This window comes from Populus euphratica, unplaced genomic scaffold (assembly GCF_000495115.2).
Source record: "Populus euphratica unplaced genomic scaffold, PopEup_1.0 scaffold1.1, whole genome shotgun sequence".
NCBI classification, from domain to species: Eukaryota; Viridiplantae; Streptophyta; class Magnoliopsida; order Malpighiales; family Salicaceae; genus Populus; species Populus euphratica.
The window spans coordinates 1,462,697-1,486,872 of NW_011499845.1; the positions used below are offsets into that span (position 1 = coordinate 1,462,697).

The window sequence follows — 24,176 nt, forward strand, 5'->3', positions numbered from 1 at the left end:
TTTCCCTATTTTAATTTCTTCCTTTTCCTCAAGACCGGAATAAGGTACTGACTTATTTCTTTTAGTTTTCTTTCGTACGCGCGCTCGATTAATTAAAAAAAGATATAGTAAATTCGGAGGGTTCAAACCCACGTCTTCTTCTGTAACCTCGACAGCTTGCATGAATTGGAGTTATTTGAATTGTTATTTTTTTGATAAAAAGTGGAGTTAATGAATGTCCGAAGCTTACGCCATGCCATGTATCACGTTAAAATATGGTCACTATCAGGTCATGCTCGGGATGTAGCCATGTTACTATATTCATGCCCCGTGTTTTGTCGGGAGCCGGGTAAATTTTTTTATCAATGTAAAAAATAAATATTAAAGAAAAAAATGAGATTCAAATTATTGTTTTAATTAATAATTTAAATAGCATAATTAAAAAAGAGATAATAATAATAAATAAATAAATAAAATAAACATATTTTTAATTTTATAACTTATTCAAAATAAAAAAAAAACAAAAAAAAAACAAACCAAATATAAAGAAGAAATAAACTGCAGAGTCTTATTTGATTTTTTAAAGGGGATTCTGGTGGGAAGAGAGAGAGAGAGAGAGAGTAGATATTGACACCAAACTTAATAGATATTAAAGACACCTGTCGCCTCATTATATTAGAAGTATCGGGATCTTTCAAATTGCTCTAAAAAAGAGCATTTGATGGTCAAACGACCCCGCCCCAGCTTTTTTAAATTATATTAACTTAATATAAACTACAACAATATATCCTTGAGTAGTATAAAAATTTATAATAAAACTAATAAAAAAAATTATGTGAAAATTATTTTGATCTTATTTTTAAAAACATTAAATATACCATTTTAAAAAATAAAAAGACAAAAAAGCCCATGACCAGAAGGTGTTGTGTTATTTTAATTCAAGGTTTAAATAATAATTTTACTATAAAATTAAATTATCAATTTAACCCATATAATTTATAAAAAAATAATTATATCATGACAAAAAAACTATATTACCTTCAATATTTAGTTCAAATATTAAATATCAAGCAGCAATTTTATCGTTATATTATTTTTATGAACAGTATTCCGAATTTGGATTATTTTTATTTTTTTTAGAAGAATTAGTTTTTTTTAATTAACGTGTATTATTTCTGTGCAAGGATATATATATATATATATATATTATTTCATCACAGAAACACAAGCAATCCGTTCTCTTGGCGCTAGTGTCCAAAGTGACGGCGTGCTTGAAAGGGAAGGAAAGGCATGGCTGGTGCAAGATGTTTGCAGCAGTAATAAAAGTTGTTTTTATTTAAAAAATATATGGAAATAATATATGTTTTTAAATTTTTTAAATAATCACACTAAAACCATTTAAAAAAACACAAAACAAAATTAATTTAAAACCATGAAAATAATCACACTCGCATGAAATTCTACGTGTTCTTACCCGTCCGTTTGGTTCAGCTGATGAGGACACGAGGCAACGAGGTATCCTGTTTTAAATTTTGTCATTGATCCATATCAATTACATATGGGTATTAAAAAATAATAACACCAAGTCTTCGATTAGCTTATCAGCCACATCTTCGATTAATTAGTTAAAGTATTATTAAGTCAAAGGACTGGACAAATGGTGACGTGAATTCATGTTTGTCACATTTAGAGGACCGCGAGGGGAAAAAATATCTCTTCTGCTCGATCATTTTCTTTTCCAGTCACTGGAAAGCTACGCTCGAGAGGCTTTTCTTTCTTCCTTTTTTCTTTTTTTTTTTAATTTTTTTTATCTACTGATATATGTTGCATTTATCTAGTGATCATTTCCATTGGTAGCGTCCACTTTGCATAGTTATTTAGTACATGTTTCGCCAGGTTAAATGAAACTAAAAATAAAAATGACAAACTATAATAACAATTTATTCAATTTAACAGAAAATAATAATAAAAATAAGTTGAAACACTCAAATACTTAAAAAACATAAAAAATTTGCACATCAAATATATAATCATCTCAAAACTAATGGAATACAAAGTTTTGTGTGGTTATGACACATTGAATATATTTAAATATCATGAGGTATTTATTTGCATAAAATCTTTTATACATAAATATTTTTTATTTTTTTATAAGATGCTTTATAAAAAAATATCAAGTATAAAAAAAAATATTTCTAATTTATAAAATTTTATAAAATATTTTATAGACAACAATGCACTCATAATATCTTTTAAATATTTTAACATTTATCATCTCACCACAATCTTTACCACAATCATACCACCAATACTTCATCATATTTATTTTTTATTACTACAAGCACCATCACTTCTCCATCATCAATTTCACTCGCACTTTCATTCTTATCATTATCATCGTTATCGTTATTTTCTCAATCAATTTTATTATTACTATCATTATTACCACATTATTTAACTACAATTATATTTATTATTTATTATTTATCAAATATCATAAAAGATTTTACATGTAAAATATTTTAATTCTAAATATTCTATGCAAACAAAAATGTAATTCTTTTTAGGGGTGATTATTTTTTGTTTGATTTTTTTTATTAAAGTAACTAAACTAATTTAAAAAAAATTAAAAACAAACTGAAACCGATTGGTTTGGGTTGGGTTCGATTATTCTAGAATAAAAATTGATACAAAATGATTTTTCCGGCCTAACTTAGTTTTTTTTTTATTTGGGTTCTTTTTAAAAAAAAAAATTCTAATAAGTTTAATTGGGTTTTTTTTAGGGTTCTTTTTTTTTCTTCAGTTTTCTAGATTTAATGGGTTTCTTTGGTCACCCTTAGTTCCATTGACCAATAAAATTTTATCACCTATTAAAAAATTAAAAATATATAGATTAAAAAAGAGAGAAATTAAAACATTGATACCAAATTGTAAAAAGAGAAAATATAAGAAAAGTTTTCAACTAAATGCTTTGATTTTGATTTCTTATTGTAGGTTTAGTGTTAACTATATTTATTTAAACCAGTTGAAAGCTGGTATCATGAACTTTAATTTAAGATGCATATTAATATTTTTTTTAGTAAAACGTAAAATTTAAAGAGAAAACATCTTATATGCTAGATCAATCCACATCGAGGTTCTCGAGAGAAAGTTGGTGATCTTGTGTTCAGTTCTCTGTCACAATCATGAACTGGTAAATTTAACATGTTCGAATAAAAAAAAAACATAGTCTCAACATACTCATCATCTAAGATCTGTCTTTCACAAAATTCGTGGGCTTGGTAGTTGTTTCACAAGACAACAATTTCAAATCTTAAAGGGAGGATGGAGAACTTATTACTATGTTTCTTTTTACTAGGACAAAAAAAAAAAAAAACTTGATAATAGATATTGGTGACTACTAGGCACGAGCCACGTGGAATTTGAGGTTGTCCTCAACTTCCAAGGAAGATTATATGGAGAGAACTGAGAATTCTCTGGCTTGAAAGTCCCAGCAACGCAATATTTGTCCATCCCTGGATACGGAACCTAGGATAATAGTTGCGCTCGTGAGACAGAACCTCGATGGTGGGGTTACAATTGGGCCCGAAGCTCGCATGCATCAAGAATGGTCCCCCGTCTAGACAACACCATGGTCCCCTATTAGCCCATTAATTTATTACGTATGTTCTTACGCTTTCCCGAGATTAAGACATCTTAAACTTCTACTCCGTTTTCTCGATTCAATTATTCTGTCTCGATAACGCTTAATCGACCGGGATTCTTTTTTTTTAACCTTCTGGGTTTCTATTTCCTCTTTTGGTTCCAGTCGTTGCTCTTGTTAAAGTTAATGTAAGATTACTTTTGAACTCTAACTCTAATTCTAAAATGATTATTTAAAAAAAAAAAGTTTTAACAGCTGCTAAAGAAAGAATCGTTTGCATGGAAAAACAGGAGGCAGAGGACAACCTTTGACAATAATGAGTCAAAGATTCAAATTGCATTAATAAAATTTTATGTTGCCTTTTTTTTTTTTTGGCATGCTAAGGTCTAAGGTCCTGGTGGCTCCAGTTTAAGTAAAGATTTTATTAATATTTTTTTATTAATTTTATATAAAAAAGTTTATAATTCTCAATTGAGTTATTAAAAAATTCTAAAATTTTATGTGAAGCCTTCTGATACAATGCTCTAACTAAAATTTCAGAATTTTTAGAGAAATTTAAAAATTTAATGAAAAATTATAATTTAACTAATTTTATATTATTGGATGTAATTTTTAATTTGACCATCAAATTAAGCTGAAATTTTATAAAAAATTTTAAAATATATTAAATAAAATTTGGTTAAAATTCTAGGAAGAATGAAGCTTAGTAATGCTAATAGAAAAAAAAACCGTTAAATAAAAGCAAAACTACTCATTAAAGGTAAAATAATTATTTGCCATTAAAAAATAAAATAAAAATTAGTTATTCCTTTCTTTTATATGTCGTCGACTGGACAGAAGCAGAATAAGAAAAAAAAAAGAAAAGATGAGAGAGAAAAAGAAAAAAATAAGAAAAAAACATAAAAAAAAATTCAAAAAAAATTAAGAAAAACAAGAGAATAACCTTATAAACTTATAAAGTCCAACTTATAAAATACTAATTTAAAGAAGAATCAAATAAAGGAAGGAGAAATTGAGAGAGAGAAAATTTAATTACTCTGTTTTCCAGTTAATATAAAATTATTATTTTATCCTGGTTAAGAAATTATTAAAATATCGATTCAGATTTAATTATAAATGAATTATATTCCATAAAACATTAAAGAATGTAACTTCAATAGTGAGTTTATTTTTACTTTTATTTTACTTTTATATATTTTTAATTTAATTTTTTAATATTTTAAGTAGTATATTTAAATTAAAACTTTACTATTAACTTTAAAAATTTATAAAAATAAATTATTAATTAATTTTAAAAAAATTATATATTTGTTTAATAGATTAGGACAAGAAAAATTCACGGGTCTACCTTTATTTTCATATACTAAATCTTTTGCTTTTTAAAACTCCTTAAAGACGAGCTATGAAAATAAGTCTTCAGTATCCAGTTTATTTAATAATAAGAGTGTTTGGCAATTATCTCAGAGAATCAATCATCGATCGAATTTTACTCGTTAACCCGATGAGCAATTTGATTGACGCCGGGGACGTTAAGCCATGCCCCTGCTTGCATTTGAAACTTGATCGGTCCCAGCCCCACCCATATGTTTGCATTAGTGATGGCAGTGCCTGCAACTTGATCTGGCTTGGCTGGACTTTAATTGGATTGTCATTGAGTCGTTCATGTACTGTACTGCCCTTCATGTAGAACACCCGGATAGTTTGTGATTTTGTTTTAAAAATGTTTTTGAAAGTTTTTTAATGTTTTATTTTAAATTAATAATTTGATAATATTTTTAGATTATTTTGACAGGATGATGTTAAAAATATTTTCTAAAAAATAAAAAATAAAAATATTATTTTAATATATTTATAAGTAAAAACAACATCTATGAACCCTCGATGAAGGATCTCTTTTTCTTCAACCTCAAAACTATCTTTAACCTAAGCCCTTGTAAACACACACAGAACACAACCCTTTCAGGCCTTTTCACGTCTCACAACTTAACTAGTTTAACCCCAGTCCACATAAGAGAATTTCTTTATTTTACCGAACTTCTACAACCCAGATTCAATCAAAGAATCACCATAGCAGAAATTCCAGCGCCACTTGCTTCTCTTTAGTATAGGAATCTGGAAATGTTAATTCTACTGATAACTTATACTTCTTAAAGTAGCACTTCAGGCCTCAAAGATTTTATGCAAAGAGGAAGAAGGGAAACAGCCTAAAGTTATCTTCTCTCTCTCTCTCTCTTGAGAATACTGCTCTAGTTCCAAAGAAACAAGAAAAAAAGAATTTGGTATCCACAAACCATGACTCAAATATTTTCTCCAAAACATATCCTCAGAGTATTCATTATTTTCAATCATACCTCTCAATCCATACCCAATAATGATTCTAAAGCACACAATTAATACAGCAAGCAAATGCGAAAAAACAAAAACGCTGTTTTTAAGGGATCTAGACATTTTCGATAAGAAAAATGTGTGATGAGTTAGATTAAAAGGTTTGATTGAGAATTTATGAACTCTTGTGGTCGAAATTGTGATTCTCTCTTGAGATGAGAGGCTAGTTTGAGGCTTGTCTAACAAAAATGGTACCAGCCTTTTGGCTTTTGATCACATCCACAAACATAAAGTAGTCAAACATCTATGACTATAAGGGCACAGAAAAGAGGTTGCCAATGCATCCGCCAGCCGAGCTACGCAGAATAAAGCTCTCTTTGCTTATGAATGAAGTCAATTCAATGACCGAAAGAAAACAAGTGAAAAGTAAAAAGTAAAAAGTAAAAACAGCGGGGGGCCAAAGAACCAGTGAAACAAGAAGCAAATTATACCAATCCTCGCTTTCCACTGTGTGCATGGATGCAACATTGGCTGTAATAAGAAGCTAAGAAAGTGTGTAGATTTACTGATGTCACTTTGAATTTGCTACAGTAAATCACCGGTTCAAATATTATAAATTTCACTAAAAATTATATGATTATTAATTTTAGATATGTTTGAATTTACCCGAATACCTACAATTTAAAAAGAAGCCAAGAAAGCCGGTATATGGATGCTATTGATTTGTATCTTCATAGTAAATAAAAAAATAAAGAATCTTCACTCCATTTTTTTAATGAACACAAGCCCGATTCACAACAATTCATCAAAACATAAAATATATCATACAATGATCAACTTAATTACGTCTTTGTTGTAGTCGAATTACATGCATAAATTTTGTAAATATAAATTTTGGCACGTCCTGTGGGACTAGTATATGTTGTGTATGGTCCCACACCATGTGATGGTGGGACCATCACATTAAATATCATGTGATGGCTGTCTCTTGGTGTTAATATTAGTGTGGTTCGGGTACTGTAACAACAGATTTGAAAAAAGAAGAGAGGAGAAGAAAATCAAGAGAGAAAAAGAGAAGAAAAGGCAGCAAAGCAGCCTTCATTCTTTCTTTGATTTCCAGCTCGTTCACCGTTGGATCGGGCTGAGATTTTGACAGCAGCTTTTAGACATGTTGATCTTCATTCTGAACGGTTGGATCGAAGATTGGTGGTGTGAAAGCTGGCCGTTTTGACAAAAAACAGGGCTGTCAGTTTTGTGAGTTTTTCTCAAATAATTCTCCTTTAATCTTGTTGTAATCCGAGAATAAGTTGTTCTTGATGATATATATGTTGTATCCCTTAGTTGAATCTGAGGAAGAATGATTATGAACCCATTATTTGTTGATAGTGGAAGTTTTTAGGTGGACTACGGTCCCGTGGTTTTTCCTGCATCGGGTTTTCCACGTTAAAAATCTTGGTGTTGATTTTGTGATTATTTGCATTATTTTTCATCATTGTTTGATTCTGTTTTACTGCAAAAAGAGGGAAAGAATTGAGACTTGTGAATTGTAATTGTATTCCGCTGAATTGATCCGGGTAAATTGGTGTCCGGTTGTTCCGAGTTTTCCCAACAAAGTGGTATCAGAGCACTGGTTGTGTCGATTGAATTTCTTGTGCAGTTAAAATGGAAAAGGAAGATTCGAGCATGATAAAGCTTACTTCCTCAAATTATTTTATATGGAAAACAATGATGGAGGATCACTTATATTGCAATGATTTGGCTTTGCCGATTGAATGTAAAGGAATAAAGCCTGATGATATGGATGATGTAAAATGGAATGAGCTAAATAGAAAGGCTACTGCTAATGTTAGAAAATGGGTATCTTCTAAGTCCATTAATCATATTTCTCAAGAACATGACTGCTATACAGTTTGGAAGATGTTGGAAGAAACATTTGCTAAGGAGAGTGCACAAAACAAGGTTTTTGTAATTAGAGACCTTGTGAATTTGAAGTATAGAGATGGTGAAGATGCTTCAGTGCATATAAATGTATTCCAAGGGTTCTTGAATCAGTTGTCATTGATGAATCTGGAGTTAGCTGATGAAATGCAAGCACTGATCCTACTAAGTTCATTGCCGGATAGTTGGGAGACTTTGGTGGTGTCACTTAGCAATTCTACTCCGAATGGGAAGATCACTTTGAAAACAGTGAAGGATTGTATCCCCAATGAAGAGAAGATGAGGAAAGGCACAAGCACTTCTGAGTCTCATGCACTTGTTACAGAAAGTCGAGGGAGAAGTCCAAGCAGGTTCTCTCACAGCAAGCAAGATAGAGAATCCAGCAATAGAAAAGGCAAATGGAAGCCAAGAGGAAGATCTCAGTCAATGAAGGGTTTTAAGTGCTATTATTGTGACAAGCCTGGGCATATGCAAAAGGATTGCAGAAAGTATAAAAGAGATAAAAAGGATAAAGATGAAGACAAGAATGAAGAGAATGGTACAGCTGCAGTTGTATTTGATGGTGATGTTGCCATTGTTTGTGATGATGGTTGTGTTAATCTTGCATGTCAGGATATCACCTGGGTTGCAGATTCAGCAGCTTCTTACCATGTTACACCCCGACGTGATTTTTACACATCCTACACTGCTGGTGACTTTGGTCAAGTTAGGATGAGAAATCAAGGGATGGCTAGTGTTGTGGGCATTGGAGACATTTGGTTGGAAACCAATACTGGGTGCAAGTTGCTACTCAAAGATGTTAGGCATGTGCCTGATATGCGTCTACACTTGATCTCTACAGGTACTCTTGATGAAGAAGGCTATCACAATTACTTTGGAGATGGTAAATGAAAGCTCTCCAGAAATTCCCTGATTGTTGCTAAAGGGAAGAAAATGGGTCTCTACATGTCACAAGCCAAGGTGATCAAAAGGGAGGTGAATGCAATTGAAGATTGCTCTACTGATCTGTGGCATAAGCGGCTTGGACATTTAAGTGAGAAAGGCCTTGGCATCCTTGCCAAGAAGAACTACCTTCCATTAAAAGGTATGAACTTGAACACATGTACTCATTGTTTAGTTGGCAAACAACACAGAGTTGCATTTCAAAGATCACCTTCACATAGAAGATCACATGTTCTTGATTTAGTTCATACTGATGTTTGCTCTATGATTGACAAGTCTCTTGGAGGTGCATTGTACTTTGTTAGTTTTATTGATGATCACTCCAGAAAAATTTGGGCTACTTGTTTGAAATCCAAAGATCAGGTGCTTGATGTCTTTAAGGATTTCCATGCCAGAGTTGAAAGAGAAACTGGTAGAAAGCTCAAATGTGTTCGAGCTGACAATGGTGGTGAATACAGGGGTCCTTTTGAGAAGTACTGCAGGGAACATGGTATCAAGTTGGAGAAGACAGTTCCTAAGACTCCACAGCAGAATGGAGTGGCTGAGAGAATGAACAGAACCATTGTTGAAAGAATTAGATGTATGCTCTCTCATGCAAAGCTGCCTAAGTCTTTTTGGGGTGAGGCAATGAAGACTGCAGTTGTAATGATCAACCTTTGTCCATCAGTTCCTCTTGAATTTGATGTTCCAGATAGAGTTTGGAAAGGAAAAGATGTCTCTTATACACACTTAAGAGTGTTTGGATGCAGGGCATTTGTACATGTTCCTAGAGATGAAAGGTCTAAGCTTGACAGCAAGACAAAGCAGTGCATTTTCTTGGGCTCTAAAGATGATGAGTTTGGCTATCGGTTATGGGATCCAAAGGAGAAGAAAATTGTGAGAAGTAGAGATGTTATCTTCTTTGAAGATCAAACCATTGAAGACTTTGAACAAAAGGAGAAAACAGAGTCTACTGTTTTTATTCTAACTAATTCAAATCCAAGACTTACTCCACAGTTACCTTTAATGCCTGCTAATCATGGGGGAGACTTGCAAAATGATGATGGTGATGGTTCTCTTATTGAGCCATTAGTTGGTGATCCTGAAGCAACTAATGATGATGTTGATGTTATTCCTGAACAGGTTATGCAGGAAGCTTCAGATGAGCCACAATTGAGAAGGTCAGCTAGACCTCGCCAACCTTCCACTAGATATTCTCCTCATGAGTATGTGTTGGTCACTGATGGGGGAGAGCCAGAATGCTTTGATGAAGTTATGTCACATGAGAAGAAAAGTGAGTGGTTGAAAGCAATGCAAGAAGAGATGAAATCCTTGCATGAAAACCATACCTTTGAGTTAGTAAAGCTTCCTAAAGGTAAGAGAGCACTCAAGAACAAATGGGTGTTCAGGTTGAAAATTGATGAACATTACTCACAGCCAAGGTACAAGGCAAGATTGGTTGTGAAAGGCTTCGGACAGAAGAAAGGTATTGATTTTGAAGAAATCTTTTCACCAGTGGTCAAGATGTCTTCAATCCGAGTTGTGCTTGGCTTAGCTGCTAGTTTGAATCTTGAAGTAAAACAACTTGATGTGAAAACTGCCTTTCTCCATGGTGATTTGGATGAGGAGATCTACATGGAGCAGCCTGAAGGTTTTGAAGCAAAAGGTAAAGAGCAGCTAGTTTGTAAGTTGAAAAAGAGCTTATATGGGTTAAAGCAAGCTCCAAGACAATGGTATAAGAAGTTTGATTCTTTTATGGTGGATCATGGTTATGACAGGACCACTTCTGATCATTGTGTATTTATGAAAAGGTTTCCAGATGGAAACTTTATTATTCTCTTGTTGTATGTGGATGATATGTTGATTGTTGGCCATGATGCTAAGAAGATTCAGATGTTGAAGGAAGAGTTGAGCAAGTCTTTTGCAATGAAAGACTTGGGACCAACAAAACAGATTCTTGGTATGAAGATCACACGTGACAGGAAGAAGGGAAAACTTTGGCTATCTCAGGAGAGATATGTTCAAAAGGTACTTGAGCGATTCAACATGAGCAACTCCAAACCTGTTTGTTCTCCACTTGCAAGCCACTTTAAACTAAGTTCTAAGCAGTGTCCTTCAAGTGATGAAGAAAAAGATGAGATGAAAAAGGTTCCTTATGCATCCGCAGTTGGTAGCTTGATGTATGTCATGGTTTGCACAAGGCCGGATATAGCTCATGCAGTTGGTGTGGTTAGTCGGTTCCTCTCCAATCCTGGTAAAGAACACTGGTCAGCAGTGAAATGGATACTCAGGTATCTCAAAGGTACTTCTAATTTCAGTTTATGTTTTGGTAATGATAAACCTGTGTTGGATGGATACACAGATGCAGATATGGCTGGTGATGTTGATTCTAGAAAGTCCACATCAGGATACTTGATGAAGTTTGCAGGGGGAGCAGTCTCATGGCAATCAAGGTTGCAAAAATGTGTTGCATTATCCACTACAGAGGCCAAATATATTGCTTTTACTGAAGGGGGCAAAGAGTTGTTATGGATGAAGAAGTTCTTGCATGAACTTGGTCTAGTTCAAGAGAACTTTGTGTTGCACTGTGGCAGTCAAAGTGCAATCCATCTCAGTAAGCATCCCACTTTTCACTCTCGATCAAAGCACATTGAGGTTAGATATCAATGGATTCGAGATGCTATGGAGATGAAGTCATTCGTTGTTGAGAAGATCCATACTGATGACAACGTGTCTGACATGATGACCAAACCTCTACCGAGAGAGAAGTTTGAGTTTTGCAGAAAGGAAGCAGGCTTGTCAGAGCCTCCTAAATTGAATTTTACATATTGATCACCGGTATGGCGAATTCCTCACATGGTGTGTGAGGGGGAGATTTGTTGTGTATGGTCCCACACCATGTGATGGTGGGACCATCACATTAAATGTCATGTAATGGCTGTCTCTTGGTGTTAATATTAGTGTGGTTCGGGTACTGTAGCAACAGATTTGAAAAGAGAAGAGAGGAGAAGAAAATCAAGAGAGAAAAAGAGAAGAAAAGGCAGCAGAGCAGCCTTCATTCTTTCTTCGATTTCCAGCTCGTTCACCGTTGGATCGGGCTGAGATTTTGACAGAAGCTTCTAGACACGTTGATCTTCATTCTGAACGGTTGGATCGAAGATTGGTGGTGTGAAAGCTGGCCGTTTTGACAAAAAACAGGGCTGTCAGTTTTGTGAGTTTTTCTCAAATAATTCTCCTTTAATCTTGTTGTAATCCGAGAATAAGTTGTTCTTGATGATATATATGTTGTATCCCTTAGTTGAATCTGAGGAAGAATGATTATGAACCCATTATTTGTTGATAGTGGAAGTTTTTAGGTGGACTACGGTCCCGTGGTTTTTCCTGCATCGGGTTTTCCACGTTAAAAATCTTGGTGTTGATTTTGTGATTATTTGCATTATTTTTCATCATTGTTTGATTCTGTTTTACTGCACAAAGAGGGAAAGAATTGGGACTTATGAATTGTAATTGTATTCCGCTGAATTGATCCAGATAAATTGGTGTTCGGTTGTTTCAAGTTTTCCCAACAGTATATATGCCACTAAATGGAAACTCTAGCCATCTAGTGCATGCCTAAAGGCTAAAGCTATTTTTCCATGCACGCACGGAAAACAAAACACAGAGAATCCGTCTAAGGAAATATCCATTCCCGGCTTGGCCTACTTACTGTATATTATGGAGAGAGAATCATATTTACAGGGAGCAGAATAGTTATTGAACGTTAAGACTCTAGAATTTCTATTGTACTAAAAAAATAAATTAGAATCAAGATATCTTCCTATCTGAGAAACATGGCGTGATATGATTAATAATAAGAGATAAACCGATGAAAACTTGTCGAATTCGTTATTGAAGAAGGTTTAAGAAATCACTGAAATTGCTTTTAATCTTAATTTACCAGAAGAAGTAACTTCGATAAACCACCAGAGCAAGGCAACATTAGCAATACATGATGTCGGAATTATTGCACTGTTATAAACATTAATTGCAGTCAGGACGTTTTATTCATACTCTGAGCTTTTTTTTTTTTTTGAAAAATTACATGTTAATATTAGAAATTTGTTCTAGCTAGTAACATGGTTAATTACGTGCAATTTGAGATCATATTATAAGTGAATTTTAGAGTTAAAATTTTATTGAAAATTATTCTTCAATAAAAATAATTAATTTAACATGAAATTTAAATTATTTAAAATTAATTATGAATGAAGAAAAAAATTAATCTTCCAAAAATTTTAGTCTATATATTTTATAAATCTAAAACCCTCAATCTTATATTGAAAAATTATAGGGATTTTCTTGTAATTTATATATTAAAAAATTAAAATTGAACTAAGCAAGCCTCCAAGGTTTTTTAGAAAGAGATGCTATAAATCTAAAGAGGCTTCGAACTCAACCGCACGTACGCGCTAGGCTCTTATGCTGGATGCATGTCTTTAAAGCGAAGTGTTGCCTGCCTGCCCATAAAATTCTTGCTATCGCTCCAAGTTGTCAAGATGCCATTCGTTGAATTCTCTTCGTTGCCATAGTACGTTTTGTCTCTAGGATATTGTTTTATATCACTAGCATTAAGATGCTCCTCCTTTGACAGCGGGCCACGCTACCACTCTTATTTGAAGCCTATCAATCAATGATAAAGGCCTGTCAATAATTAATCCCCCGATGGACATCAGGCCAAGCTTCCTCTCTTATTGGATCGTGTTTTCTAATCTGTTTCCTACTTGAGATTATTGACAACATCCGTTTTTTTTAAGGGATAATACCTCAATAATCTGAAAGTAAAGTTTCCGACTTGCAATTCTATAGAAAGGATTCGGTGAATATACATGTTATGCCTCCATTTTTTTTTTCTTGGGATTGTTGCAGCTTTGATTTATGAACAAGCATAACCGTCGTTCTAACCGGCTACATTCATGCTCTCCATAGAATTGCTATTCATGAGTATCCCTGCTGACTGAAACAATGGCAATGATTCTGCTAATTAAAAGCTGGTCATGGCTTTTGCGGTGGAATGGGATTGTGGAAAGATGAAGGCCTCACCCGCGGTGCTAGGTGGATTCTTGCCTTTAAACGGGGCTGGTTTGATATTGGAGACGGAACGCATCCTTTTCTGATGGGGTCTCCATGTCCTTGGCATTTTGGATTTCGTGGCGAAAACACGTCCTTCTCCGTTTTAAGGCTGAATTGATAGATTTTGAAGCCAGGTCCCCATAAGTGATAATTATTAATTAATTGACTGATGGTTAAGTACTTGGCCTTTTATTTAATATAGCAAGTTCCATTCAGGCTATAAGGTCGTCCCTCACCAAATCCTTAATGACCCTTCGAACTCAAAGGTCGTGCCATCAAGGCATTACTCCATTACAGGCTGTGGTGGCTGGGAGATAACAAGGCTCAACCCCATCTCGAAGTCGAGACACAGCTGTTTGCTTGCGATGATATTTGCTCCCACTATCGCGAAACAAAACCCCATTAAAGGCAAGCCAGATCCACACCAAGGACCGCAAATACGTATTGTCCTTGTTTCTTGGTCGAAACTAGGCGTCTAACTCAGGACCACAAACACACCGCCTATAGAGGAAAAGACATGTAAAGTTTTGAACCTTTGATCTTGTTCAACAGCCAGGTATTTAAAAGCCACTTGTAATCGGCCAGTGGCCTCTAGGAAAAAAAGCAGCAAGGGTTTCTTGACTTTCAATGCATCTTATACCATGTTTAATCAAATTTTAAGAGCTGCAGTTTTCGTCTCCCAGTTTGAATCCAAAATCATTAGAAAGCGGAGCATTCCTCCGGGCACAAGGCTTTCTGCAGCTCCTCCAGCAATTTGTTTCAAAGTGCCAAGAATATCATCCCTTTCTAATCATTACAGGTAAAAAATAAAAAACAGAAAGGAAAGCCAGGTCAAATGAATAAAGGAGGTATAACTGAAAATTTGTTAACCACAATGGCTTCATTTTTAATTCTAAAATGTAAAAGCTTTCCGAGTTCATAAAGAAATTCATCACCCATTAAATGACACAGCTCCATTAGGAATTCCTGTTTCCCATTGGTAGTTGCAAGCATTGTCAGATAGCACAATTGATTAGTTGAGTTTTGAGTATTCTTTTATTCCGCAATTTTTGACAAAGCTCCTGACAGCTAGAACAACGAAATAGCCTCAAATAGAGAAATCAGAGTAATATTTTATCCAAAATATAAAATATAAAAATGAATTAAGGAATTCATAAACATCCTACTGAAATACAGATAAAAATTTCTATAGCAAATGTAAATTGAAATTCCATATTCAGAATCAGTAATTTATGTCCACAAATAAACCTCAATCAGTGCAATAACTTCATAGCAGGAGAACACATGACACGCCCTAAGTAAACAATCTGATATTCATGTGAACTCTATTACCAGAGAGCAGGCTAGTTGCTTTTTATTCTTCCCAACACGAATCGAAACCAGTGGCATGCAGAAGTACCTCGCTACCGTACCGACATGGAGCCAGCTTAAGGTGCTGTTCATTATACTTAACCAACAAAAAAATCCAATCAACCAAACTAATGAATTGATTAGTCAAAAAAATAAAAAATAGTCAATAGCATAAAGGGATTCAGTCTGTTGCTAAATGGAAAACTTTAAATCGTGGCACTCCCATTGGAACTAGTTCTGTCGATGAACGTGGACTCCAGACATCCAGTCTCATTGGCGTGCCAAAGTCTGTGTTTTCATTAAAATTCATAGAGACGAGAGATTAAGCAATGCTCTCCAAAATTAGGAGAGAGTCGCAGCTCGCATGCTTGACTGGTAAGGAAATGATAAAGGTAACTTTAATTAGCTATATGTCATAAAAATTGCAGGATATATGTCACAGGAAATCAAGTAGGATATATGTCACAGGGAGTCATAAAAGAAAAGGAAATCAAGTAGTTTATCCAAGGTGTAAATTGCAGGATATATGTCGCAGGCGGCTTCCAGCGTGTTTTTTTTATTCAAAAATATATCATAAAATTTAATTTAAAATTGAAAAAAAAAAAATTAAAATATCTTAACAAACAAACAGGAAGGCGTTCAGTCGCGGGCAGCCTACAAGCGTTCAAGACACTCCGCATGAGAAATTAAATGCCACCTACGGACAAGGAAACGACTGGAAACCATTTTTACATACAATTGGCACTCCTCAGATGATCAGGCATTATATGCGTCTGGCCGATAGCATCAAGGCTCTCAAAAGTAACAGAAAACAAAAACACCTCTATTTAGGCAACACAAGAAAAAAACATATTACAATAGTTCTATTTCTACCCAATAACAAGATCAAGGAATAGGGGTGGAACAAATTCCAGCAGGATTTGCAATAATTACAATTCAGATTGCCAGGGCTGGGGAAACGTATCTACACATTAGGGACAAAAACAGATCCACAGTGGTAATGCAAAACTGCCTTTAATTGGTTCCTTCCTCAGCGTTTGAAAACCTACAATCATCATCTGAATATGGCCCATCCATAGCACTAGATTCATCTGGCAGACTGTCAGGCAAAGTATTGGTATTGTCACAGCTGCCACTCATCTCTGCAACAGAATCTCCTATAGAGTACTCAGAAAATGAAACCAGGCCCATGGTGGCAATCCTGTTTGCAATAGCATCAACGTCTCTGGTTCCTGAGTAAAGGCTCCAGCTTCCGGTGGTCAACATACTCTTCTTATCAGAATTGGTTAAAACAGCAGGCAAAACATCCATAAATTGAGGATTGGTTTGGCTTGTACTACTGATGAGTAATCTCAGAGTCTCTCTCGCACCCTTCTCCACCACAGAATCAGCAGTATTAGGGATCAGTGGGTTTACAAGTTTTGTATGCAAAGGTGGAATGGTGGTTGCAATAGTTGGTCCAGCACTCACTAGGTAGCCTTGACCTGAGGAACAAACATCAATGACCGGAATGTGAACAATCGGATCGCACATTAAAGGAGTGAAAGTTGGGATTTGCTGTGAACTTGGAATTGGCAACCGAACTAGTTGGTCTGGCAGCAAAACAGGAAAATCCAGTGAGGGAAGGTCAGCCAAACTGAGAGATGGTATAGGACTTAACAGGTTGGATGGCCTGCTGGCAGATAAAAATGGAGGAAGGGGTGGCAGTAAAGGTGAATCAACAGATGAGGTTGAGATTTCTGAAGGTGTGGAAGGATATTGCAAGGTCGATGCACCTTGGGGGCACCAACAATAGTATGGAGTGAGAGGTGGACTTGACAAAACATGAGATACAGGGAGCTGAAATGGTGGCAAAGACAATCTACCAAGAGATTCAAGAACACTGGAGGGTACAGGGCGGCAACTCTTAGCTTCCTGCAACTTCTCATTTTCAGATTGATTGCAAGAGACATCATTGCTGAGTGGCAATGCAGCCATCATGTTATCAACTGCTGAAAGATGGCTGTCCACACGCCGCCTTAACTTTTCCCTGGCAGCACTCCTTAAAGAAGACAAGCTTCTGGGTAAGCCCTCTTTGAAGGAACTTGATCTTGGACTGAGGCTTCCCTGATAAGCTGAATATGTTTTTACCGCTTGATTGCCAATATGTCTGGTGCGCAGAGACTTTGTTGTGGAGGTTGAATCAGAGGTTTCAGGAGTGGTCGAGGAAGAGGCAGGAGAGCAAGCAGAAATTCCCTGGCCATTGCTTCCCACAAGGTAGGCACGAAGGTGAGTTGCAAAGCAATCAAGACGTGACTTGCTGATTCCAGTCAAATCAGCTATAGACGGTTTCCTCTTCAGTACATCTTTCATCTATCATTGAAGAAAGAGGATACATGCATTAGTAACCACTGAAAAGCATTTCAAAGACAGACTCATTAATGATAATATGGTAACTTCCTGAATCAAAAACTTCAAACTAACATTCACGTTCAGATTAATTGCGAGAGAACTTGGAGAGGGAAGTAAAGAGAAAGAAAAACTAGCTCATGCAACCCAGACTACAGTTGATGCAAAGTTGAGTTAATCATTTTTTCCTCAAGAAAATGTCCATGAAAATTATTTGCAGTATCTCAGCAATCATCATATGTAAGTTTCAAAGCTAAATTAGTTCTAACCACACAGTGCATATGTATGTGCATGCATTTCATCACCCAAGAGGCTGTTGTATATACCTTTGCAAGCAATTCAATTCCCAGAAGCTTTGATTTCTCCGAGCACCAAAAGTAAAAAACTCTGCCATCTGACATCTTTAAGCTGAAAGATCGGCCAGAACTGTCAGCAGTAATCTCATTAACTTCAACAGCAGCACATTGGGTTTTACCACTTAGGGTGAACAGCCTTTCTGTATTACCATCATCACTGCTGAATGAGAAGCGCAGATCAGAAGTTGGCAACAGTGTAAGATTTAAATCCCCCCTGAAAGAACAAGGATAAATGGAAATGATTTAGAAATCTAAAACAAAAAACTGCAACTAGAAACAGAAAAACCCACTAAAAAGATCATAGTTAGCAGTGAATCTTTAAATGCACTATGCCAGCATATAAAACTTATACTGAGTTCTTAGTTTAATTAAGAAGAGTCTGCAGAAGAGATACATACTAATGCTCAAAATCAACAAGTTTGTGAGGCTAGACAATATAATATCATTATCAATGTTTGCTAGATCTGCAGCCCTAGATGCTATAATTACAAATTCGAACTAATATTCACCATTTTGAAGGAATCAAACTTTATAATGACTGCAATGGGCTCCACTCTAGCTGCTATTCATTAAATCACACACAACCTATCTGATTGCATTATGGATCGATTGCATACTCTTTCAACAGACACCCACAAGCTAGCATATTATAGCTCATCTATTTCAGTTTGAATTACTTCCACCACAAGCTTGTCCAACGTCACATGGTAATTGCTCCTCAATGAGGTCTATGGCTTTAACATTTCCATACATCAACAATAAATTTAATGAGTGCTCATTCTATATTCACTAATTTCTTCTCGCTTAAAACCATCTTGAAGTAGGATTGCTTGTGATGTTATTTTATAGAAATATAATTAAGGAACATCCTTCAGAATACCCTGAAATCATGCTCGAAGAAATTGTAGAGTTCATGGCCATAAACTAGAAAATTTAACATAGAGAAATAGTAACATGCATTAAAGAATATAATGACAAGTGATAAGAAAGTGCTTGCTGAACTCAATATTTCACAAGCAAATGTTGTAAAGTAGCATGCAGATTACATCTTGAACTTAGCACGAGGAAGTTAAACTAATATGAGACTATTCACACTCAATTTCAAGTCCAGTTAAAATGCAATTCCCGTGTATTCAAAAAGCAGTAGCAAGTTGTGTACTCATATGTGAGAGATGAAACTACCTTTACTTCCTCATAATTCAGAGATCATAATAGAATACGCCCACTTTACCTACAAGTCAAAAGATATTTTTACTTGGAAGTGTGAACATTATCACCACAATAAACTCTACAATTTATTACAAAATATTAAAAATGAACTAAATACTAATGTAAAAACGCTCGAATGAAAAGTCAATTCCACAAGAAACCTATCCAAGTATGCACAAGAGAGATTATAGGAGGGGTATAGGATAGAAAATCTTTTTAATCAATAACCAACTTGACAAGGAACAGCCATTAGACCAATTTTCACTTGGTTGCACTGCATCAACAGCAAAACCCAACTGTGCACAAAGTCAATTCTAGTGTCTCGATGATGCAGCCATGAAACAGCCATAGCCAACAGTCATTCAACAGCAGCCAGATATGCATGTGTATCATGTAGTCAAAAGAGCACTGTGATTTGAGTTCATTCCACTCGTATAGAACAGAAATTGCCCTCATATCAGATGGTAATCCAAAACACTAAATCAAAATGAACAATGCACAAGATGACGCAAATAGTATGAATGATTGGATCAAATTACAATAGAAAGTGAAAGAACCAACAAAACAAATAGGTTAACTCCTAACACACACAAGGGCTGTTCATAAATCAATTTAGCGTTTGGTCAACAGCACCAGATCACCCTTAATCACACACTTCACATAAATATATGCATAAAGCACAAAAAATATAAAGTGGCAGGTCAGAATATCAAGCTCATCCAATTATATAAGACTATAAAATAGCACCACTTAGAAAAATCAGAGTAAAAATTCAACAACACAAAACATAGAACCACTGCTACGGTATAGCACAAGGTAGAATTATAGCATTCAAAACAAAATGAGAAACACACGGACATTCAGTTATCAGGGTTTAAGTCATTATTTCCACCCAAAAAACCTCAGTCAACACAAAAACGCAAGAACAGAGCACATAAATATACAATCAAACTAAACACATCCACATAAAATCAATTACCTTATGGCAGTCGGGCACAGTAGAGTCCCCTGCTTGTTAATCTTCCCAGCACGAATCGAAACCAGTGGTATGCAGAAACACCTAGCTAGCATACCAACCTCCGACGGCTCAAAGTGCTATTCAGACCACACAAATAAAAACCAAATCAGCCAACTTTTTTGCAAAAGAACAAACAGAAGAGATTCGATAATAAATAGTTACCTGACTGAGATGCGCTAGGAGCCGATCCTCAGCCACACTACTGGAAGCATTCAATTTCAACAACGGCTTTAACCTCTCATCAGCTCTGCAAGCTCCAATGACCTGCATATCTAGCGCTTGCAGCCACTGCAAAACCCTGTCTTCACGATCGTTCCTTTGAAGCAACAAATCTCCGTCTCCTTGGTCCACTAGAATGTCCGTCAATCGCTCGGTTAAACTAATCTCACTCCGCTCTCTCGAAACCCTACCAGATCCAGCGGTTGATGTTCCGCCAGCGTTCAAGATCGATGATGAGTCGTCGAAGTCGTTGCTGTTTGATTGTTCAACGCGATCTTCGTTGAATTCTTGCTTTTTAGAATTAGCCATCTGTCAATTTTTTTAGAATTAACAAAATCCAAATTCAAATTCGAAACCCTAATCTTCAATGTCTACTTGAAAGCGGACTCGGATTAAGAAAATTATTAAAAGGATAAAAGTTGAGTCGTAACGTAAAGCAGAGACTTCGAGATAGAAAATTGGGATGTAGCTTGAGGGGGAGAGATGATATCCAACGCAGAGAAGTCGTTGAGGTCGTAAAAGAACGAGGAAAGGCATGAATAGGGAAGATGGAGTCTTATATAACCTGCCTGGTGGATTCGAAAGTAGTTGTCCATTTCGATTTACGTTGCTTTGGTGTCCGCGTATGATTTTATAGGAGCCACGTCATTTTTTTCTTCCGGTGGGTCCCGCGGGATGTTGTGGTGGGGGGGGCATGTCAACATCGTAGCCGACTTTTAGGTCCAGAGAAGGGCCAAGTTCCCAATAAGATCTTGATTGCTAACGTGCGCGGGGATGAGGAGGTTAAGGAGGAACCGACAAAGGTAAAAAATGAACGGTGTGATATCTGTTTGGTGAGGAGAGACCGATCAATCAAGCAGATATTCTGTGGCATTCTTTATTCCGGAAACCAACTAGAATATGAGAGGCAGTGTTTTTGGTATTGTAATGAGAGTGGTTTAAAAATTATTTTTAACTCTAAAATATTTTAAAAAATATATAATTTTTAATATTAATATATTCAAATCATTAAAAAATATATTTTTTAGAAATATACCCAAAAGAAAAAAAATATCAAAATTTTATTATAAAAACCTAAACAACATAGGAAAAATACCGTGCACTGTTTTTTTAAATGAATTATAATGATGAGACTATGTTTTGCCCTTCATTGAAAAAACCAATAAATTAGCCTCGGAGAGTAAAGGAATCTTTTCATAATGTCCTTTCTTTTTATTTTTAAATTGTTTAGTGGTGCTTCGGTCTTCTTGTATATTTTTTTATCCAATGAAATTATTTTGCTCCTCTTAAAAAAAAAAAAACTTTGGTCTAATAGCTTTTTGAAATTTTGCTTTTGTCATGCATGATTTGATTACTTTGTTACCCCTGCATTAAAAAAATCAATAGGCTTGGCTTGACGGGCATGTCCATCATTCACATTGATATTTTCAATAATTAAATGGTCTCAGGAGTGATTTGATAATTTAATTAATTAAAAAAAAGTTATTGATGTATTTGTAGAACGTGCTATGAGTCCACTGTCTTTTGACGGCGCATACACTGGCTCACGGTTAAGAAAAAACAGCTTTCTCAACGTTGTTCAAGGTCTTCCTTCCTAAGTAAAGCAAGGGGCGACATTCCTGGTGTTTTGGTGACACTTAACTTTCTTTTCTCTTCGTTTTTTTTTTTTTTTTTATATTATCTGTTTCTTGGTTTTGTATTTGCCCTCCGTTATCTCACAACCTCCCTTTAATTTGTTTTTCTTCGATATTTGTTTTTTATATTTTTAATTATTATTTTTTATTTAAATTAATTTATAAAAATATTTTTTTCTTCAATCTTATCTTCCATTATTATTTTTTATTTTATATTTAACTTTTATTTTTTTATTATTATCTATTTTATTTGTGATAGTTTTTAATTATTTTTCTTGCAATTTCATCCTTTTATTATATTTACGTATTAAATTTCATTTTCATTATTGCTATTGTTATTTTTAACCTTGATAAGTATTTTTAATTTTATTATTTGACAATAAATTAAGTTTCTTGATTGATTCTTGATATATAATTTAATCAAATATATGAATTTAAAATATGAACCAAGGTTTTGAAGATTCATCTGGATTTATTATTATTTTTTTTTTATTTCATCTTTAGCATTTAATTTAACTAGATATTGAGTTTTATTTTTTTTTTCTTTATATATGATTTTTCAATGATTTAAAACATCAACTGAGTTATCTTATATCTTTTTATTTTTTGTTATTTGTTGGATTTAGCTTATTTTTAAATATTTTTTCTTAAATTAAATTAATTGCTTATTGATGATTTTCAAAAATATATCGTTTGGTATATCATCATTTCTATTTTTAAAATATTTACTAAATGTCATAAAAAAAATATTTAACTTGCAGTAAAAAATTATTTTTTTAATTTTTTTAAGCTCATATTTTTTTAAGCTCATGATTTTCCATTCTAGCTTTTATAGTTAATTATTAAAAAATTATTTTTTTAATTTTTTTAAGCTCATATTTTTTTAAAATTTTATTATTTAATATTTAATTTATTTAAAAAATTTGCTTTATTATTTTTCTAACAGTTTTTGTAAATGTTTTGCTAATTTTAAAAATGGCACAGATTATTTTTTATCATTTTTTTATTATTTTTTGTTAATGTTTTAAATCATATTATTAATTTTACCAAACCTAATGGATTCAAGTAGATTAATGAACCAAGTCTCGTGTTTTCCTTTATTTTTCAAGAATAATAACACTGCCTAAACATTTTTTTTTTTTTACATTATAAACAATTAGGTACAGGTTATGTCATAGTACGAGTCACTATTATAGGTTTGTTTAAGTTGTTTTTTATTTTATTTTTTAATTGTTTTTTTTTCATCTTAAAACCTTGAGCTTCCTAGTTTTTTTTTTAATCTAAATTCCATGATGTTATTATAGGCTCATGCCTCAAACGATAGGTTTCGCAGGTTAAACATGATTATCGCAAGTTGATCAAGTGTATTGTTGTTTCAATTTTTTTATATAAAAAATATATTATCCAATATGTCATCATCTCGATATTAATATTTTAAAATTTTATTCTTTTTTATCTTCTAGCATTTTTCTAAGATTTTAAAAAAATAATTTGACCTGCAAAGAAGCGTGGATAAAAAAATTAGTGTGAACCGTGATTATAAAACTTTACTTAGCTCGATAGATTGATTCGAAACCTAAAAATCGAGGCCTTAACCGAATTTCAAACATAAAAACTCAGACTTGTAATTAGTTCGATTCAAACCTAAGCAACCAACCAAGTTAACCTATAATTAAGTGAAACTTTATATTTTTTATTTTTTAATAAATCCAAAAAAATATAAAAATAATTAATGAATACTTAGTTTCGCATATATTGTTTTACAGCCTATATATACATGGATTTATTTTTAACTTTTCATAGGATAAATTACACTATATTTTATTTCTATAACCTATATTTACATGCATTATCTCTTAATTTTTTGAGGTGGAATAATTATATATGATTACATCTACATTTATTGTTTTTTATTTTTTTTTTAATCTGAGATAACTACACTATAATTTACATTTCTTTTATTTATAGGCCAGATCCACATAACTTTTTTAATTTCACTTTATACTTATTATTTACAATCCATGTACACATGAATTGCTTCTTAATTTTTTAACATGGAATAAATATATATAACTTATATCTATAAT

The 24,176-nt window shown here is 33.8% G+C and overlaps 1 protein-coding gene and 1 long non-coding RNA gene across 2 annotated transcripts; one reads left to right on the forward strand and one right to left on the reverse strand.

Moving 5' to 3' along the window:
- Nucleotides 1–15,729: 15,729 nt before the first annotated feature.
- On the forward strand, nucleotides 15,730–16,103 carry LOC105136887 (uncharacterized). The gene is made up of 2 exons (XR_844443.1): nucleotides 15,730–15,812; nucleotides 15,901–16,103. It is a non-coding gene; the product is annotated as an uncharacterized LOC105136887 (long non-coding RNA).
- Nucleotides 16,068–20,991, reverse strand: LOC105136800 (uncharacterized). Its single transcript, XM_011042319.1, has 4 exons — nucleotides 20,399–20,991; nucleotides 20,198–20,313; nucleotides 17,980–18,223; nucleotides 16,068–17,617 (listed from the first exon to the last, which is right to left on the reverse strand). The coding sequence occupies exons 1-4, from the start codon at nucleotides 20,762–20,764 to the stop codon at nucleotides 16,280–16,282; spliced, it is 2,064 nt and encodes a 687-aa protein (XP_011040621.1). The 5' UTR covers nucleotides 20,765–20,991; the 3' UTR covers nucleotides 16,068–16,279.
- Nucleotides 20,992–24,176: the final 3,185 nt, after the last annotated feature.

What these genes read in the sequence shown, in the direction of transcription:
- LOC105136800 (XM_011042319.1), bottom strand. Translation starts at nt 20,764, where the DNA reads ATGGCTAATTCTAAAAAGCAAGAATTCAACGAAGATCGCGTTGAACAA. An exon ending in TCCTAGCGCATCTCAGTCAG is followed by an intron (nt 20,314 to 20,398) that starts GTAACTATTTAT and finishes TGGTCTGAATAG; the next exon opens with CACTTTGAGCCGTCGGAGGT. An exon ending in GAATTGAATTGCTTGCAAAG is followed by an intron (nt 17,618 to 17,979) that starts GTATATACAACA and finishes CTTCAATGATAG; the next exon opens with ATGAAAGATGTACTGAAGAG.